The sequence below is a fragment of the Sciurus carolinensis genome, chromosome 1 (genome assembly GCF_902686445.1).
Source record: "Sciurus carolinensis chromosome 1, mSciCar1.2, whole genome shotgun sequence".
In the NCBI taxonomy this organism is placed as follows: Eukaryota; Metazoa; Chordata; class Mammalia; order Rodentia; family Sciuridae; genus Sciurus; species Sciurus carolinensis.
The window spans coordinates 168336212-168350906 of NC_062213.1; the positions used below are offsets into that span (position 1 = coordinate 168336212).

The following is a 14695-nucleotide window of genomic DNA, read 5'->3' on the forward strand; positions in this document are numbered from 1 at the left end:
AGGGGTTCAGGCCTGTCCTCCCCTGCGGCTGCGGCAGCACCAGCGCCGGCCGCGGCCGCCGCCTCTGGAACGCGGAGGAGGAGGAGGAGCGGCTGGAGTAGGAGGAGGGGGTGGGCCCTGGGGACCGGGATGCCCATCGCTACGGCTTGGTGGTGAATGCTGAGGAGACTCGCGGTTGCTGCAGTCCTTGCCACCGGGAGGAAGTTGTGTGAGGCCGGGCGGGAGCTCGCGGCGCTGTGGAGAATCGAAGCGCGGGGTCGGTGCGAAGACTCTACCAGACCCTTTCCCACTGTGACCATGCCCGGAAGGAACAAGGCGAAGTCCACCTGCAGCTGCCCTGAACTGCAACCCAATGGACAGGATTTGGGCGAGAGCGGCCGGGTTGCCCGTCTAGGAGCGGATGAATCCGAGGAGGAGGGACGGAGGGGGTCTCTCAGTAATGCCGGAGACCCTGAGATCATCAAGTCTCCCAGCGACCCCAAGCAATACCGGTGAGGGAGGAGGATTGATGGGGAGGAGAACAGGGTGCGGGCCAGTGTTGGTGCTGCCATCACTTCTTGTTTCCCTCTCGGAGGAGCAACAGGGTATACTCCCCCAAGGACTTCCTTGAGTGGAGGGGGCAAGGGTAATTAGGGGCTGCCATGTGGTGTCAGCTTGGTTAGAGGATTCCACAGCCAATCAGCATGTCAGAATGGGAAGAGCTGTTTGAGTAATTTTGATATTCACCAAAGAAAGAATGGAGGAAGGCAAGCTGGGCCGTAAGGTGGTTTTGGTGGTATGTTGGGAGTGAAGATTAGAGTTGGGGAACCTTAATTTTGGAGGAGAGGATATTTAAGGGAGATACCACTAACCAGAAACATTTGAGGGGCTACTAAGTGAATGAGAGGTCAAACTAGTGGGCGAAAGTTAGAATAGGATAGTATGGCTTCAGTAAAAGAACTTTGCATCATAGGTGGCCTAAGATGAAATGACTGTGACCGTTTTTCCATGGGTCTTTCTTCATAACTAGAACGGTTGGGAGACCTTTTCCAAAAAATACATTGGAGAGTTATTTGTGTCTCAGTTGAATGAGAGGTAGACTTGTAAGTTTTCTTCAAATCCTGAAATTCTCTACTTTTGGTTTATGCAGAGCCCTCCGAACATCTCTATTAAATGGTAACTTACTCTCTATCTGAATATTTCCTTTAGAGCTAGTTCATTTCATAGAATATCATGATTGTGATGTATTTTAAAGAGTTCATATTGTCCAACACCTTCGTTTTACAGGTTGAGGACATTGAGACCCAGAGAGTTTGCTTCTTGCTCAGAATGACACAGCTAAATGATTTCAGAACTGGTATGAAAATCCAGGCCATCTGACACCAAATCCAGTGTGCACCATTTGCTGATTTTTAAAAAATGAAGTTCTTTCTCATTTTGAGTTGAAAACTGAAGGATTCTAGGTTCAAATTTGTTATAAGCCTATAAGTGTTAGAGCAGGAAAGAAGTTTAGAGATAACTTTTCCACTTTACACTACTCGGGTTTCACAAATGACTGAAACTGAGGTGTAGAAAGATATGACTTATCCCCAAGTTTTAAGACCAGCCCAATTTCTCCTTTCATTCCCAGTCTAGAGATTATTATTTTTTCCCAGGCTGCCAAGATCAGGCTATCTTGCAGGCTATCAAACCAAGACGTGCAAAATTTTGTCTTTTTCTCATGAAAAAAATGTGGTTGTATTGCTGATATGTAAATGAGCAAGTTGAAAACTTGGTAAAAGTTGCTCAGTTTTTGCTTCTCAGGTTAAAATTTTCAATAATGGCTTCAGGGGTTTCTTCCCTGCCTATATAAGGTTACATAATAATAGCTAATGTTCATGGAATGGACAGTGTATGTCAGACCCTGTTCTAACTGCTTTTGGTATATTTAATACTTAGTTTCACAAATTGACTTGACAAATAATATTAAATCCTACTGTGTACCAGGTGCTAAGCTAACAAATCTTTTCTGATACTTGGTCAGATATAATGCAATACATAACATTTTTTTCTGGGTGACATACAGAGATGATTAAGGCATTCCCTTCTTTCAGGGAGCTTACAATGTAGTAGAGAAACACAGACACATAAATAAAATTAGGGCACTTAAAGTTTTATAGAAGCCATAATGGAAGCATGTCTTTAGGTAGACTTGGGGAATGAAGTAAGGAGTGATAAATTCCAACTGGAGAGAAAGGCAAAACTTAAAAAGAGGAGATAATGCTTAACAGGTGAACCTTGAATAAGTTGTTTCATTTTTGTCTTTATGTGACCTTTAAGTCATTGTCTTTCTGGGTGTTTCAGTTTTCATATTTTAGAATGAAGTTTGATTAGAGCAACTTGTCATTAACTTTCCCTTTAAAAGAGTCCATCTATCTTCCTTTACCTGTTTTACATACTAGAGTTTCAATTAGATTTTAAAGAAAAGATTCTGTTACTTTTTTACCTAAGGTAGAAAGCCTCAGTAAAAATGATCTCTAAAGATTTATACAACTTAAAGGTAATTTCTGCAAAATTTTGTAACCAAAAACACATGAGGCATCTGTACCCTAGAGAGCTACATTATCCTTCCAGAAGTTACTCAGATGTTATCTGTGTGAAGCCTTTCCAGGCAGAATTAATTCCTCCTTCCGTTGTATTTCTGTAAAACTTTATGCATTATCCATTACAGTACACAGCCATCATAATTATATGCTTTTTGAATGTGTAAATAAGCACCAGAGGAGGACCTGTTTAAAGGAATATTGTGGTAAAATAATGCCTTGAAAAATTTACCTGTCTGCATTTATTAAGTACTAGCCTGCAGAATTTTACTCTTCTATATGTATAATTTGTGTTAACCTTTTTTGAAATGTTGACAATATCTCCAGGACACCTATTAATGTTTTTTAGGGAGCTGTGTAAATGTCAGGTAAGTGTTAATTCTCTTTTCTTCTGGAAGGATTAAGGGACTCCAGGTTGTGAACTATTACTCATGTCTTTTTTTTTTAGAGTGGAAATTCTAGATGTACAGTAGTAGTCATTAAATAATTACTAAATTATTTTAAAAATAAAGTGTACTTAATGTTAGGAAGTTTGGGTTGACTGAAATAAGTATAAAACTCTTTCCATGTTTAATCTGTTTGTAAAACAACCTGTATTTCTATGGTGGAAGGGAGAACAAATGAACAGGTATGTAAGCTCCTGAAGGGCAAGCTCTTCTATTTTAAAATTTGGTCAGACTATTGAAAGTTAGGAGATGGTTATTTTAATAAAGTACCAATGAAATACATGGAATCATGGATACATGCTGAATAAGATGCTGCCTGTTTCTGAGTATTTGTTATATTGTTTACTGTTATATGATATTGAACAGAAAGAGAAGCACAGTTGGAGTAAGCAGAACAACTGCATTGAGAACTTTAACATCTGCTGACTTCCTGAATAGTTCAGTAATGGTTTGGCTTACTTCTGAGCAGAAACTGTAGACAACTCTAAGGTATTAGAAGGCAACTATACATCAGGAAATAAAAGAACATTTTCTTTTGTATTGGGTGGGAAGAACATAGGTTTATTTTTTGATCTTTTCAACTAAAACCCTTGGAATAATTGTTTCATTAATTTCATTTGTATGTGTACATATACACATTAATAATGTGATCATAGACTCTTAGAGTTACAAATAAATTGTTACATACTTAACATTCATATAAATTCTAGGAGCTTGGCAACATTCAACTCCATGATCTGAAACCTGAATCCAACTCATTTCTTTTGCTTTTTTTTTTTTTTTTTAATTTTTGTTTTTATGTGGTGCTGATCAAACCCAGTGCTTCACACATGCTAGGTAAGCACTCTACCACTGAGCCACAACTGCAGCCCTCTTTTGCATCCTTTTAGTTTTAGAGAAGCAGGCTAGGGATACTTATGAAATTCAGACTCATTTAATAATATGAATAATTTCAAGGTTGAAATACATTCAATCTTTTGAATACTAATATGACTTTAATAAACATCGTTTGTCTTATTCCTTAGACTGATTTCTTTAATGTGGGCTGTTAAGAGTAGAAAGAATTATATTGTTTCTATGTTTTTAATTTTTTTTTATTTTGAAATAAGGTTAGCGTTAAAAGGCTCTCTTTTGAAGAATGATGATGAGTGCTCTTTCTGCTTTCAAGGAACAGTGGTAGCTGCAGTGATAGAATCAGGGAGCAGAAACTAAAATGTGTTGTTAATTCTGGCAGATGTTAGGGAAATGTATATATATATATATTTTAAGTCATTTTTGTATCTGGTTTTCTGCCTAGTAGTTTTGTGACTTTTTTTTTTTTTTTTTTTTTGGCGGTGCTGGGGATTGAACCCAGGGCCTTGTGCTTGTGAGGCAAACACTCTATCAACTGAGCTACATCCCCAGCCCAATTTTGTAACTTTGAGCAAGCTCACTCATCTCTGTAATGCTTGGATCATTAAGGACACAGGAGAGGAACCCATAAACAGTTGAAATTGAAAAGAATCAGTCAAGAAGCAGAAATAAAATTAAATGGTAGTGGCCTTCAAGGGAGAATACTTGAATCAAGGAGTGATTATAGTTAGATGATACTAAGGTTAAGTAGTATAAGAATTAAAAACAACCCTTTTAGAAACCCAAGAAATAATTCCTGGTGAAAGCAGTTTCAAAGGAAGGTATAAAGGCAGAAGCCAGGCTGTAGTGAGATAAGGAATGGATATAAAACATGAACTTCTAGATTGTGAAGTAAACATTTTACAAATTTGATCTTAAAGTGAAAGGGATGAGAGATTTTATGGTAAAGCAGTAAGGGGTAGTTTTTTTCATGGTGGAATAAACAGCATGTTTGTTACCTGAGGAACAAAAGCTTTGATAGGAGAAGTTGAAGATAGAGAATAGATGGAACTTTGTCTTCTGATAGTAGTGAGGTGACAGGATCAAGAATATACATGGAGGGATTGGTTTTAGAAGGAACAGAAAATCTTGACAGGGTGGTGGCACATGCCTGTAATCCCAGCTACTTGGGGAAGTTGGGGCAGGAAGATTACAAGTTCCAAGTCAGGCTTGGCAATTTAGTAAGACCCTGTCTGGGTTCAATCTTAAGTACTGAAGAAAAACAAAAGGGTGGGGGGGCAGTATGGGGAAGACTTGAGTTGTGGAAGTTTGAAAAAGCTAATGTAGAGAATGCTTGAAGTATATTGGTAAGTACTTGAGAGACTTTATGGGTTCTTGAGCATGAAAATGACACAAGTAATAAAGCAGTGTTCTTAAAATTAATCTGAAGGTAGAAATTTGAATTCACTGTCTTCCAAGTCGGTTAAGAGACAATCATTGTGTGTTGAATGGTGTGTACTGACAAATTGATAAATAGTACAATGGTACTAGTCTTTCTTTAATTGAATCCCACCCCCCCCCTTTTTTTTTTTTTTTTTTTTTTTGCTTTCCCTTTATTAACTCAATTTAACAAATGCTTACTAGGTTAAAAAACCCATGACCATGGAAATGATGTCTGTTTTATTCATTACACACATTATAGGTTCTCAAATATTGTTTGTAAAAATATGTAAAAGCATGAATGCTTACATGCCAGGCATTTTCTTGGAACTCTTAGGGATATTTTGCCAGAAATTTGTATCTTGGAAGGTTTTATTTTTGGTTTGGGCTTTTTTTTTTTTTTTGGTACCATGGATTGAACTCAGGGGCACTTGACCACTGAGCCACATCGCTGGACAGGGTCTCACTGAGTTGCTTAGCACCTCATTTTTACTGAGGCTGGCTTTGAACTCAAGATCCTCCTGTGTCAGCCTCCCTAGCCGCTGGGATTACAGGTGTGAGCCACTGTGCCCAGCTCTGGGAAGGTTTTAAAAATAATGACCTGGGCTGGGGTTGTAGCTCAGTGGTAGAGCACTTGCCTAGTACATATGAGGCGCAGGTGTTAGATTGTCAACCTCACATAAAAATGAATATATAAAGGTATTGTGTCCATCTACAACAAAAAATATTATGATTAATAAAGGAAATGATTTAAAAAAATAAAAATAATTACCTGATTTTCAGAGTAAACAAGTACAAATGGGCAGGTTACAAAAGAAGAAATATAAATTATATCAACAGTAATAACATGGCAATATTGTAGTGTATTAATTCACATGTAGGCTTGTACTTGGCACATAGCAACCCCTTAAATTTTAGCTACTGTTTTTATGTTTACACTTATTAAATGATGTTTGTATAAGGCTATTCTTAGCTACATTTTTTTGTAACAATTTTATTTTCCATTGGTTGTATTAAAGTTATGAGCTGGGGATGTAACTCAGTAGTAGAGTGCTTGCCTAGCAAGTACATGGTCCTGAGTTCAAGCAACCCAGTGCCACACACACAGAGAAGTAAGTTATAAGCTGGGCGTGGTGGTGTGCACCTGTAAGTTTGAGGCCAGCCTCAACAATTTAGTGAGGCCTTAAGCAATTTAATAAAAAGGGCTCCTGGATTCAACCTAGTACAAAAAAAGAAAAAAAAAAGGTGATAGTTTTGCAGTGAAAATAATGTATAACTGAAAATATAGATACTTTAAAATATTGACATAGAAAAACATGTTATAATTTATTGTTGAATGACAGCTAATGGCAGAACAAAATATATTGTGCAATTTAGTTTTTAAAAGGAAAAAAGCCCATAAAAAAGCACCTCTATTATATGTTTACTTAAAATGTAGCTTTTTATATTTAAGTATATACTGACATATTTAGCAAATTTATTTCTCTGGAAATAAAGGAGGAGGATATGACTTTTGTATGTTTTTTAGTAATTAAAAGACTGATGTTAAATAATAACACTAAAAGTACAGTGTGATCATTGTAGGAAGTTTAGGAAAGAAAAAGAAAAATTTCAACTCCCTGATAAGCATTTGCTTTAGCCTTAATCACTACATAATTTTAATACTTTTTTTCTATGCATTAATAATTGATATGTACTTGGACCAGGGTAGGGACAGGAAGGAATGTAGCTTCGTTATAGAGCATGTGCTTTGCATGGATAAGGCCCTGGGTTTGATCCCCAACACTGCAAAAATAAATAAAAATATGTAATTAAAATAGTTTAAAATGTTATAATATTTAACAGTGTTATAGACATTTTCTTATTAGGTGTTTTTCAATATATTTTATTTTTTTTAAATTTTATATATATAAATATATTAAATATATATATTTAGTTGTAGGTGGACAGAATATTTTATTTTTACGTGGTGCTGAGGATCGAACCCAGGGTCTCATGCCTGCTAGGTGAGCGCTCTACCACAAAGCCACAACCCCAGCCCAATGTATTTTATTTCTGACAATTTAATTATTACTGTTTTACTGGATGTTAAATTTCATTACCTCAAATGACTGTTTATTCCCAAATGAATTCAGTGGGTGTGGACCCAATCTTTTTTTTTTTTTTTTTTTTTTTTTTAATTAAAAAAATTTTTTTGGTACCAGGGATTGAACCCAGAGGCACTTAATCACTGAGCTACATCCATAGCCTGCCCCCCCTCCTGCTTTTTAATACCTTTATTTTATTTTTTTTATGTGGTGCTGAGGTTTGAACCAGTGTCTCACACATGCTAGGTAAGCGCTCTACTACTGAGCTACAACCCCAGGCCCTAGCTCCAGCCCTTTTAATTTTTCATTTTGAGGCAGGGTCTTGCCAAGTTTCTTAGGGTCTTTGCTAAGTTGCTGAGTCTGGCTTTGAACTTGAGATCCTCCTGCCTTCTACTGATTACAGGCGTGTACAACCATGCCCAGCTTGGACCCAGTCTTAGTGTGTTTGGTAGATATAGGATAACCTCTGGCAATGTGATATGCTTCTAGGATATTCTCTAATTGCGAGACCTGGCAGACAAAAAAAATAATTTACTTTGGGACCTCCACACTGATACAGGTTTTATATTCATATAGTTTTTTAGAATGAAACCAACTGTTAAGCCTATCCAAATCAAAGGAAATTGAGTAGATTATAGTATCTTTTCAGTTTCCATGGTTAGATAAGAATCGCACTATTTTTTAGAAGGCCTGGAAGCAGACTATAGTTTGGTAAGTTCACTTGGTTCTCCAGGTAGACTTTTTGAGAGATTATTTTTTATTACCACCAGCAATAATAATCTACCAGAAAAAGCTCATTTCTTGAGCTCATACTGTGTACTAGGTACTGTTCTAAGTAGTTTAAATAGATTATCTCATTTATTATTCATAGTAAACATATTAGGTGGTACTGCATTACATGATAGCTTAAATGCTATTTTATGAAAATACATTACTGAGCAGTAATTAGAATGAATTGGATTCTCTCATTTGGTTCCTTCTAAGCAAGCTTCTTACCACGGCAGATAAGGTCCAAGCTGCTGTTTTTGGTTCTGAACTTTCCGACTTCATCTTCATCTTCTGTTACACTGTTTTGTTTGGCACATTTTCTTTTCTTTGGTCATGTTTGCCTTGTGTACTCCTCGGAGAATCACTTTGACACTTTGCATTCAATCTTGTCCTAGCATTTAGTGAGTAGCACTCTTGTATGCCCCTGTAACCATAGTTTTCAAGCTATTTTAAATTTTTGTGATTTTTTTTTTATTTTCCTTTTATTCTGAAAATTTTGAAGGGGGAGACTTTGTCTTTTTGAGCCTCTGTGTGCCTTCTCTTCTGTAAATAAATGAACTGTCTATATGCCGAAGACTGTATGTCCACTTGTACACTGGCTTCCATCTCATCTTGCCTTTAATGTTCCATTAATTATTTCAGCAATTGTTACTCTTTCATTCTACATCATCAGTTTTTACATTTTACCGGATAATTCCCAGGAGCATACAAATATGCTGAAATGGTTTCCATCCTGAGAAAAGCATTTCTTTACATGCTCCTTGAACCATGTTCTTCCAGCTTCTTATTTTCTGTTTCCAATAAAGCCTAACTTAGAGTTGTCTGTATACATTTGGAATTTGCAGTTTATCTAGTCTCATTTTCTTAAAGAAATTTTTTAGTTGTAGATGGACACAATATCTTTATTTATTTTTATGTGATGCTGAGTATCAAACCCAGTGCTTCATACGTACTAGGCAAGTGCTTTACCACTGAGCCACAACCCCAGCCCCTTCCCTTGTTTCTTGATCTCACTCAGAAGTGGCTTCTGACTGTTGCTATGCCGAAATAGCTATGTTAAAGATCACCAATAATCTTGTTTCTTTAGTTCTTAATGCCATCAACATAATGTGACACAGTGACCTATTCAAGAATGCACAAGAAAACAAACAGCATGTCAAATGGCTAAGGAGAAAAATAAAAGAGCATAAGGGTGTCAAACTGAGTGAAATTGCTAGTTTTATGCAGGGTAATATTTAAAGAAATAATTCTGGATAACATAGGGAGCAAGAGTACACAGGGAAGAGAAGAGGTCTGAGGATTGAGTTTTAGACACTTCAAAATTTAGATGGAGGTCTAATACTTTTGTTGGCTTCCCCATCAATACTGTTCTTCCTGCCTTATTCATAGACCCCTCCTTACTCCTTGACCTCCATCTAAATATTAAAGTGTCTAAAATTTGCTTTAATTTCCATCTTTATCTACTTTGGCCTCATTGTTATTTAAGGATAAGCTTTTTGATCTCTTTTTTTTTTTTAGGTCATTTTATTCTTGTTTCAGTTTAAAAAAATTCTTTTTCTCTCACAGATTTAGTTGAAGCTCTATATTGCTCTCTCTCATTTCCTTCCTCTTTTCCAGTGTTAACTGTAATCTAGATTTGGTGTAAATACCATTTCTATCTATATTTTAATACTGTGTATTAAACATAAATTTTTTTGTAAACAGTATATAATTATTTTTTCATGTTTTAAAGCATTATAGAAATAGTATCACATTGGATGTCTCTTTTGTTTAACATTGCTTTTGAGATTTATTCATTGTTAAGTAATACTATTTGTGTTAGCTGCTGTTTAATATTTTGTTGGATTAATATATCAATTTACTTATCTATTTTTCTAATTTCAGTTATTTGGATTATTCCCAGTTTCCACTATATTTTATCTTTTTGATTTAACTTTTCCTGATTGTTGTTTCCATGCTTCTGTGGATTATCTGAGACTCTGCACACTTTGTGAGTTTATGTAGAGCATGTACCTGTAAGTGTAATGATACCAAATAAGTAAAATTTCTCATCTTGAAAGGTATACTCATAACTCCAATTACTAATAAGTAAAATTACTCATCTTTGAAGGGTGTACTCATTTGCATACTTACTGAATGGATGTTGTGAAAATACTCTTCTAATTGGTTGTAGTTTTGAAAATACTTAAAACAGTAGAGCATGGAAGTTCTGTTTCCATTCTGATTCTTGATATTAGATTTTTTAAAAAAATTATTGAGAATCTGTTGGAAATTCTATTTCTCTACCTTAAAAATCTTTATTTGTATTTCTCTTACTACTAATAAAATTACACATTCTTTCATACTTCCTAGGCATTAAGATTTCTCCTTTTATGACTCACCTGTTATTTTATTGGGTTCTTTCACAAATCTGTGTCATCCTTGGCAGGGGCCTTGCTAATCTCTACACCATTTCAATTTTAGTGTATGTGCTGCTGAAGTGAGCACAAGAATTTTTTACATTTTGTAACCAGGCATGGTGGTGCATCCCCATAATCCCAACTACTTGGGAGGCTCTGAGGCAGGAGGATAGCAAAGTTTGAAGCCAGCCTGGGCACCTTAGTGAAACCGAATCTCAAAGTTTATAAGGGGTTGGGGATGTGGGTCAGTGGTAGAGTACACCTGGATTTAGTGTCCAGTACAACAGTGGGTAAAAAACAATTTTTTATGTGTACCATTCCTTTGTTGATTATAGGAATTACAAGTATATATTCTTTTAAGTCTGTAACATCTTTTCCATTTGCTTATCCAGTCTTAAAATTTAATTGGAGTTAGGATTTTTTTACTTATGTTTTGTACTTTTTGCATCTTATTTTATTCTAAAAGTGTTACAGTTTTGCTTTTTTATATGTAGGTGGGGACCCAGTTTTATTAATGTTTTTAAAACATGGACTATCAGTTGTCTAAGCATAAAATTAAAAAAAAAATTATTATCCCTAGGATTTCCACATGTTTTCTGTAAAAATTCCAGGTAATAAATAGTTTAGGCTTTCTCATTTGAGAGAGAATCGGGGATATTATCTAGATACTTATGTAACAAAACAAATTTCTGCTAATTTTTAATGAAAATTTTTATGAAGTTCAAAATAAAGTGCCTTTTGGTGAAAATGATGGAATTATTTTTACTGGGATGACCTTTTGTTTTATTGGGGTTCAGAGTTGGTGTTCCCTGTCATCAAAATAGATTGCAAATACTAGTCCATTAATGCTCATTTGTAATGAGATTTTTACATATTTCATCTTGGAAAGATCTTTCCATATAGACAGGCACTGCCAAATACTGACATCAGTCCTCGGTAACATAACTTTGTTAAGTCTGTAAGGATAAATAACACTACTGGTTCAGTTATCACATAATAGATTCAAATATTTTCTGCAAAGTACTACTGATTGATAAGACAATAAATAAGCATAGGCTTTGAAACACCTCACTTTTCAGAGGCTTTCTAAATTTGTTGAACTAAGCCTTTTTTATACTCAGATATTTTTACCAACATCAATGGTAATACTTACTAGCAGATTACACTTTAGGGTTTTTTTTCCCCATTCCTTTTGAATATATTCTGTAGTTCTTCACATTATACACTATGTAATTCCTCACATTCTGAGGCGAATTCTTCTTTCACTTAAGCTTAGCAGCTCTTTAAATAAATAACAGTATTGGTAACATCTGTTGACACATAAAGTGACAAAAATCTTAAAATCATTTGCTTTGCTTTTTTCATTCATTATTTATCTTGCAACTGATGTCCTTAAGTAGGAGTAATTAGTTCTCACAGAAAGGTTTATAGTCTCAAGCAGTTATTCCCTGGATGAATTTATTTGCTCGTTTCAAGCATGATCTACCTCCCCATTGGTAAATAGCTTCCCTGTCTTAGCCTACACATATGAACCCTTAGAAACTGCAATTTCATTTTCATTTTTCTGAAGAAATTCTACAGAAATTTTAAATTTTCTATTTTTTCTGATTATTTCCTGTGACTTGGAATATTATGAGTATAAGTGCGTTGCTACAATTTGTAGGCTATCAGCAGCAGTGCAAAGCAGTGAGAATGCCACATAAGGTCTCTGTCACAACTATTCAACTCTTCCATTGTAGCATAAAAGCAGCCATAAAGCATTCATGTAAATAAGTGTGGCTATGTTCCAATAAAACTTCATGAACACTGATACTTGAATTTCATTTGTCTCAAATTATTCTAAAAACAGTTTTTTCAAAAATGAAAAATGTGGGCTGAGGCTGTAGCTCAGTGGCGGTGCACTTGCTTAGCATGTGTGAGGCATTGGGTTCAATCCCTAGCACCACATTCAAAATAAATGAATAAAATAAAGGCAAATGTGTCCATCTACAACTGCAAAAAAAAAAAAAAAGAAAAGAAAAATGTAATGGCATGTAATGCTAGCAATTGAATCCAAGGCAGAGGAATCACAAATTGCCTCAGCTACACAAAAACAAAAAAAATTTAAAAAGTGTAAAAATAATTGTCAGTATGCTGACCATAAATCATGATTTGCCATCTTCTCTATTATGCAACTGTCGATGTTAGGTTTTTCATATATGAAATGGATTGTTTTTCAGGGCCTTTTAAAATTTTTGGCAGTACTGAGTGTTGGATTCAATGGTACTCTATCATTGAACTCTGTTCACAGCCCTTTTTTAAATTTTGAGAATCTTGCTAAATTGCCAAGGCTGGCGTCAAACTTGCAATCCTTCTGCTTCAGCTTCCCAAGTTACTGGGATTATAGGCCTGCATCAGTGCTCCTGACTAAGGGATCTTTATTATATTCCATTTTGTTGATTTCTTAAAATTAATTTTGCAGAATGGGCTTCTCAAAATATCATGTGAATGGATTAAAACTACTGATTTACTATATTCATAGGTGGTTATATCTAAATTTTATCATAAAATACCTGGTTAATAATTAATAAGTTATTGATTTTAGCAACATAATGAACAAGTGAACTTGATTCCTAATTTTTGATAGTCAATATTCAGTATGTATAGTATCAAAAATACTGTTCATACTGAGACATATATTCTATTATTATATTTTGTTTCTTGAACAACTTTGTTTTCTCCAGAGTTAAATATTGCCTTATTTTAAGAAATAATTTTATTAAAGTATTCATATACTGTACATTCAGCCTAGCATTTAGAGTTGTGCACCCATTACCACAATCACCACAATCTTAGGACATTTTCATTACCTCAGTAAGAAACCCTGTGCTCCTTTACTGTCAGGATTGTTGATCCTTCCATCCCTATAGCCTAAGATGACCACTGATCTACTTTCTGTTTCCAGATTTATCTCTTCTGAACATTTCGTGTAAATGGAGTCAAATTCATGTGGTCTTTTGAGATTGGCTTTTTTCACTTAGCATGTTTCCAAGGTATGAATATGCCACATTTTATTTATGCATTCTTCAGTTGATGGACATTTTTGGCCATTACGAATAATGCTATTATGAACATTGGTATAAAAGTATTTGTGTGTTTATGTTTTCACTTCTCTTGAGTGTAATATATAGAATTGCTAGATCCTATGGTAATTCTTTTTAGCCATTGAGGACCTATCAAACCATTTTCCAAAGTGTCTGTCCCATTTTACATTCCCACTGGAAGTGTATGAAGGTTCAAATTTCTCTACATTCTCACCAACACTTATTATCTGTCTTATTTATTGTAATCCTCCTAGTGAGTGTGGAGTAGTATCTCCTTGTGGTTTTAATTTGCCTTTTCCTAGTGGCTAATGATGTTGACCATCTTTTCATGTGTTTATTAATCATCATCTTATATTGTATATATCTTCTTTGAGAAAATGTCTATTTAAATCCTTTGTCCATCTTTCATTTTTTGTATAGTAATAGTTTTTGGTATATTCTAGATACAATTAACAAATAAATGATCGGCAAAATTTTTCTCTTTCTGATTTGTCTTCTCACTGTCTTGCTCATATCCCTTGAAGGACAAAGGTTTTTTTATTTTGACGTCTAGTTTTTCTTGTGTTGCTTCTGACCCAGGGGTGTCTAACCACTGAGGTATATCATCAGCTCTTTTTAATTTTTTATATTGAGGCAAGGTCCCACTAAGTTTCTTAGGGCCTCACTAAATTGCTGAAGCTGGCCTGAACTTGTGATCTTCCTGCCTCAGCCCCCTCAGCTGCTGGGATTACAGATGGGTACCACCATGCCCAACACTGGTTGCTTGTGCTTTTGGTAAAAATGTCTTATTTTTGTTTAGTGTCTTTTGTGATCTAAAATTAATTCTGCTACAATTCTCTGCCAGAGCTTTTTTCTCTGTGATTACCTCAGTCAGTATGGAATGTATTTTCTTCAGTTCTAGGAAATTTTCTTGAAGAAAAATTTTTATTTAATTTGCAAATTATTCTCTTCTGTTTTCTTTCCCCACCCCCTAACTATATAATCTATTTACATTTATATCTTTTAGTCATTTGAAATTATTATACAATATGGTGGATCACTGGCTCAACATAGAGGTGTTTTGCTATACTACTTATAATC

The 14695-nt window shown here is 35.2% G+C and overlaps 1 protein-coding gene and 2 non-coding genes across 3 annotated transcripts in view; 1 reads left to right on the forward strand and 2 right to left on the reverse strand.

Annotated features, from left to right (window-relative positions):
• Positions 1–14695, forward strand: part of Nrdc (nardilysin convertase) — a 90637-nt gene continuing 75942 nt past the window's right edge. Inside the window, 1 exon segment of the mRNA XM_047549355.1 lies at positions 1–491. Coding sequence (XP_047405311.1) covers positions 157–491 — 335 coding nt within the window. The 5' untranslated portion in view covers positions 1–156.
• On the reverse strand, positions 4337–4409 carry Trnav-cac (transfer RNA valine (anticodon CAC)). The gene has a single exon. It is a non-coding gene; the product is annotated as a tRNA-Val (tRNA).
• On the reverse strand, positions 10518–10620 carry LOC124968505 (U6 spliceosomal RNA). Its single transcript, XR_007105746.1, has one exon. It is a non-coding gene; the product is annotated as a U6 spliceosomal RNA (small nuclear RNA).